This window comes from Alnus glutinosa, chromosome 5 (assembly GCF_958979055.1).
Source record: "Alnus glutinosa chromosome 5, dhAlnGlut1.1, whole genome shotgun sequence".
NCBI classification, from domain to species: domain Eukaryota; kingdom Viridiplantae; phylum Streptophyta; class Magnoliopsida; order Fagales; family Betulaceae; genus Alnus; species Alnus glutinosa.
The window spans coordinates 4,287,878-4,293,031 of NC_084890.1; the positions used below are offsets into that span (position 1 = coordinate 4,287,878).

The 5,154-nt window shown below is 34.3% G+C and overlaps 1 protein-coding gene across 2 annotated transcripts; it reads left to right on the forward strand.

The window, feature by feature from the left end:
- Positions 1-240: 240 nt before the first annotated feature.
- LOC133869937 (cysteine-rich receptor-like protein kinase 25) lies at positions 241-4,599 on the forward strand. Of its 2 annotated transcripts, XM_062307034.1 has the most exons (7): positions 246-1,194; positions 1,314-1,433; positions 1,547-1,680; positions 2,432-2,642; positions 3,168-3,405; positions 3,846-3,996; positions 4,128-4,599. In XM_062307034.1, exons 1-7 carry the CDS (start codon positions 363-365, stop codon positions 4,365-4,367), a joined length of 1,926 nt encoding a protein of 641 aa, XP_062163018.1. In that variant the 5' UTR covers positions 246-362; the 3' UTR covers positions 4,368-4,599. The 2 variants fall into 2 exon arrangements, with proteins under 2 accessions (XP_062163019.1, XP_062163018.1); XM_062307035.1 differs by lacking the exon at positions 4,128-4,599 and having other exon boundaries at positions 241-1,194; positions 3,846-4,008.
- Positions 4,600-5,154: the final 555 nt, after the last annotated feature.

Sequence of the window (5,154 nt, forward strand, 5' to 3'; positions counted from 1 at the left end):
GCAAACTGGAGGTGAGAACTCCTACAAGTCTAGTAGTAATAAATAAAAAACAAGAGACTTTCCCACTTCCATTGGACCATTTCCATCAATCCAATGGCCATGACTTACAACTTTATCCTTATTTTTTACAACTTTGTCTGGAATCTTTTCCACCTTATTCCTCTTCTAAAGCCGACACAGAAAAAAACAATGGTTTTCTTTTGGTCCTGTCGTCAAATTATTTTTAGAGAAAAAGTTTATACTAACAAGAAGAACAGGATTATAGTGTTAACATACTTATATAATAACCTCCCAAAGGAAGAGCAAGTTTGCCAGAGATTTTGCCAAAAGCAAAGAAACACTAGAAGAAAGTGATCATCAAAATGGGCATGGCTTCCTTCGATGTCTCCACGAGTACTCTTGTGGTCTTTACGTTGTTCTGCATGAGCAGAGAGGCTGCCGGAATTCAGTATTTACACCATATCTGTTCAAACATTACTACCCTTACTTTCACTCCCAACAGCACCTATCAATCCAATCTCTATAAACTCCTTTCCTCCCTTTCCTCCAACGCCGGATGTGAAGATGGTTTCTATAACACCACCGTAGGACAAAACGCTTCCGACACTGTCTACGGCCTCTTCCTCTGCCGTGGCGACCTTTCCACCCAAGAATGCCAAGACTGCGTGGACACTGCAACCCAAGATGTGATTAATCGATACTGCCCGATAGAAAAAGAGACCGTGATCTGGTACGAGGAGTGCATGATACGTTACTCAGACCAATCTTTCTTCTCCACCATGGACACGGTGCTTAAATTTTACGTTTCTAGTCATAAAATTATTTCTGATCCAGATCGGTTTAACCAGTTATTGAGGCTGACAATGAACGAGTCGGTAAGCCAGGTTGCAAATGTTAGCACCGGTGCAAAAAAGTTCGCAACTAAAGAAGCTAATTTTATGGGGTCTGAAATACTCTACACCCTCGAGCAGTGCACGCCAGACATATCCAGCTCTGATTGCAGTATATGTATACGGGATGCAATATCGGTACTGCCAGAATGTTGTGATGGATTCCAAGGGGGAAGAATTCTAATTCCTAGCTGTAGAATCAGGTATGAAATTTACCCGTTTTACCGAATGCTTAATACAGCGACACCACCGCCTATGCCAGCAAATCTTCCTCCTCCGCCTTCACGTTCGTCACAGGGTTCAGGTCAGTAGCTCTTTTCTCAAAACTAAATCAAAACGACTGTCTAGTATACAAGTATTTTTTGTTCTGCATGAACTATTCCATCGTTTAGCCTGTCAATGAAGATTTAATTGATTATGCAGGAAAACACAAAAACTCATCTCGAATAATCATCGCCGCTCTCGTTCCTGCGGCGGTGGTGTTATTGATCGGGGGCTTCTACTTCCTAAGGAGAGCGAGAAATTTTTTACGGTCTCGAATGGGTAAAGAATAACTTGCTTTTCTATAATGTTTTATTTCCTCATGTACGTCCACACACTTTTTGGCCTTGTCGTGTAATCCGTTGCATGCATTTACCGTTAGTTTGGCTCTGCAGCTGCGAATGCTGTTGCAACAGAAGAGAAACTTGTAGAGTCCTTGCAATTTGATTTGGTTACCATTGAAGCTGCCACAAAAAATTTCTCGAAGAATAACAAGATAGGTGTAGGTGGATTTGGTGAGGTTTACAAGGTACGAGATTATAATTATATAAGTTATTCATTTTTTTTAATAGAATAGTATCAATTTTATTATTTTAACAAATTTAATGCATGCAAAAAATAATGACTTGCGATTTTTTTAGGTTGTACTATATATAGTATTGGAGACTAGAACTTGTACAGGAAGATATTTTCTGAGTTGTATAGCAAGTTAGTTTCTTGGCTAGCAAGTTAGTTGTTAATTAAAGCACGTGTGCTTTCTGTTTGTATATATACTTTCTCCTTATGTGATTTGCCTTAATTCATTCAATAGAAGATCAGATCATCTTCTCCAATTCTTGTCTCAAACGTCTCTGTTCTCTCTGTTCTTTTCTCTATAGCTTTGCACTTCTGCAAAGTTTGTTACATAGAACCAATTTTCTTCAATTTCAACTGTGATCACACATGTCAATATTATGAGGCCAGTGTGCACATAAAATGTATGCAAATAACATTTTTTACAAAAATATATAACTATAAAAAATTTGTTATACAACACTAAATTAGTAGTTTTACCCTTCTTTAATGCATTTCATGAAAAAAAAAAAAAAAAAAAAATTCACAAGGTTTTATGTATAAATAATCAACTGGACTAGAGAATTGTCGATGGCTTTTGATTCACCAATCCAACCAGCTGGGCTGAAGGATTTAATAACTTTGATTCTTTCAAAAGCTTTTGACGTTGGGACTTTAATATATATATCCTAGCCTTGACGTGAATTGTTACGATTTTTCATTATCAGGGCATGCTTCTAAATGGACAAGAAATTGCTGTGAAGAGACTATCGCAAAACTCTGATCAAGGTATAGAAGCATTTAAGACTGAGGTTGTTCTAGTTGCCAAGCTTCAACATCGAAACCTCGTGAGACTATTGGGATTTTGCTATGAAGGAAATGAAAAGATACTCATTTACGAATTTGTGGCCAACAAAAGTCTTGACTTCTTTCTATACGGTATATTTTTTCTAAACATTTTATGACTTCCTTGTGTAGTAGGAAATGTACTTGATTATTGATCAACATACGCTCCTATAATAAGAAGATTTGTGGAATCTTTTAGGGATAGGATTTCTTTCAACCCTCAATAAAATTGTTATGTGTTTTTTGAGTACATATGAGAAACACCTGCTTTTTTAATGGTATTAATAGAGTTGGAGAAATTGTTATTAAAAAAACATGTGTTTCTTGAATGCCAAGTGACTAATGGCATTCTATAGACATCTTTGAAAGAAATTATTCCAACTCAATTTAGAGAAAAAATCTATCAATGTTATAGACTACGAAGATTCATTCGTTTTCTATACTTTCAACAAGTTTATCATTTATGTTTTTGGAACTTTGGAAGAAGCAATAGAGAAAAAGATTGGATTTTCATTTTTGTATCTCTTTTTTATTTGTTTTAATTAATTACTTAATTAAGAATCTCTTGAATTTAATTCCTTTATTCTAATTCAAATATTGATTTTGATGAATGAATAGATCATGAAAAACAAAGACTATTGGATTGGACGACGCGGTACAAAATTATCAAAGGAATTGCTCGAGGGATACTTTATCTTCATGAAGATTCTCATTTTAAAATCATACATCGTGATCTTAAAGCTAGTAACATATTGTTAGATAAGAATATGAATCCAAAGATTTCAGACTTTGGCATATCAAAGACCTTTGATGTTGGCCAAACTCAAGGAAACACGAGTAGAGTCGTTGGAACATAGTAAGTTTTTCATTCTATTGTGTTTTTATTATCATTTAATTCATGTTTGAAAAATTATTTTTGATCATCTTGAAAGAGGTAAAAATAGGTTCCTTATCAAAGTTGATGCCTTGATGAATTTGTAGATATATGTATAGAATGTTTAAATTACAAAATAGTGCTAGCTTCTAAACAACCAAAAAAAAAAAGGAGAAGAAAAACATTCACACACCTATAATGTTTGTTTTCTTTGCTTTTCATAATCTAGATAAATAAATCCATTGAAGTTCCCATCCAAAAAATTTCAGCGTAGGAGAAAAAAAAATTATAAGGGCATCCTAATATATCTTGAATTCCACATCTTAGGGTAACTAATAGGAATAAAAGTATCAGATTAAATTTGATTGTTTCATATTGTCAGTTACTAACATTGCAACATTGAAATATTGCTGCTTTTATAGTGGTTACATGGCTCCAGAATATGCAATATATGGACGATTCTCTGTGAAATCCGATGTGTACAGTTTTGGTGTCCTAGTCCTAGAGATTATAAGTGGTAGGACGAACAATTCTTTTTCTCAAACAGATAATGCTGCAGATCTCAGAAGCTATGTGAGTATATAATGAAATTTGTATTATGTGATCTCTTTATATATATATTTAATGCCGGAATCATCATCTTGGAGTGAGAGGGAGAGAATTGAAGAATACATTATTATAAGAATCTTGACCAAATAATGCAGGCGTGGAAGCAATGGATTGATGGAACACCATTGGAGTTGTTGGATCAAAGTTTGAGAGATTCTTACTCAAGTGATGAAGTTATCAGATGCATCCATATTGGCTTATTATGCGTTCCAGAAGATCCAACCGACAGACCCTCAATGGCATCAATACATCTCATGCTAAACAATAACAAAGTTTCTCTCCCACCACCTCAAGAGCCAGCTTTTGCCCTTCATAGAAGAACAGAGCCAAAATGAAGAAGAGTGATGAAACTCACCGAAATTTTTTAAATAAGACCTTATAATAAATTATTTAGTTGGAACGTTAACGTACATTCGTACAAATTCATTACTGAGCCTATAAAATATTTTAAGTCATTGGGTTTTGAATATGATTCAAATTGCTGTAATTAATTACGTGGATTTGATAAATTGATATAGTTGACTTTCCCTTTTTAAATTGTTGAAATCCCATTGTAAATATGAACTCTTTGTAAGGTGTTGCATGCTCAATCTTTTTAATCCTTTTGGCATTTATACCTCTAAACTTTAATCTTTCAAAAATATTTTTCCTTCTTGGATTGGATTTTCAGTCTCCTACTCCGACTAGGAGATTGACCTCAGAATTTTCTTGGATTCATAGGGCTTCTAGCGCTTCTTTAATCCCTATAAATATGCCTCTAATCTTTGAAGAAAAAGCACATAAGCTTTGTGGAATAATCAAAGACTACTCAAGAAGGAAGTTTTCTCTAGTATTTCTTTTCCTTTATTATTATCTTATGAGGATGATTTTAATTCGAATTATGTGTAACTAATACTTTAGTTAGAGCTTGATTAAAGATCTAATCATGTCTCTTTAAGTTTTTCAATTTGCCTTACTACAATTTATATATTGATGTTTAACTTGATTAATTCTAGTTTCTTGAATTCCTCGCATGTTTATGTTTAGCTAGCATAGGCTTGTGGTATGGATTTGTTATTTATGTCAATTTGAATGACCGAGTCCTGGGCATAATAGAGTAACGAAAGAACCCTACCATAGGTT

What these genes read in the sequence shown, in the direction of transcription:
- LOC133869937 (XM_062307034.1), top strand. Translation starts at nt 363, where the DNA reads ATGGGCATGGCTTCCTTCGATGTCTCCACGAGTACTCTTGTGGTCTTT. An exon ending in ACGTTCGTCACAGGGTTCAG is followed by an intron (nt 1,195 to 1,313) that starts GTCAGTAGCTCT and finishes TTGATTATGCAG; the next exon opens with GAAAACACAAAAACTCATCT. An exon ending in AGTAGAGTCGTTGGAACATA is followed by an intron (nt 3,406 to 3,845) that starts GTAAGTTTTTCA and finishes CTGCTTTTATAG; the next exon opens with TGGTTACATGGCTCCAGAAT.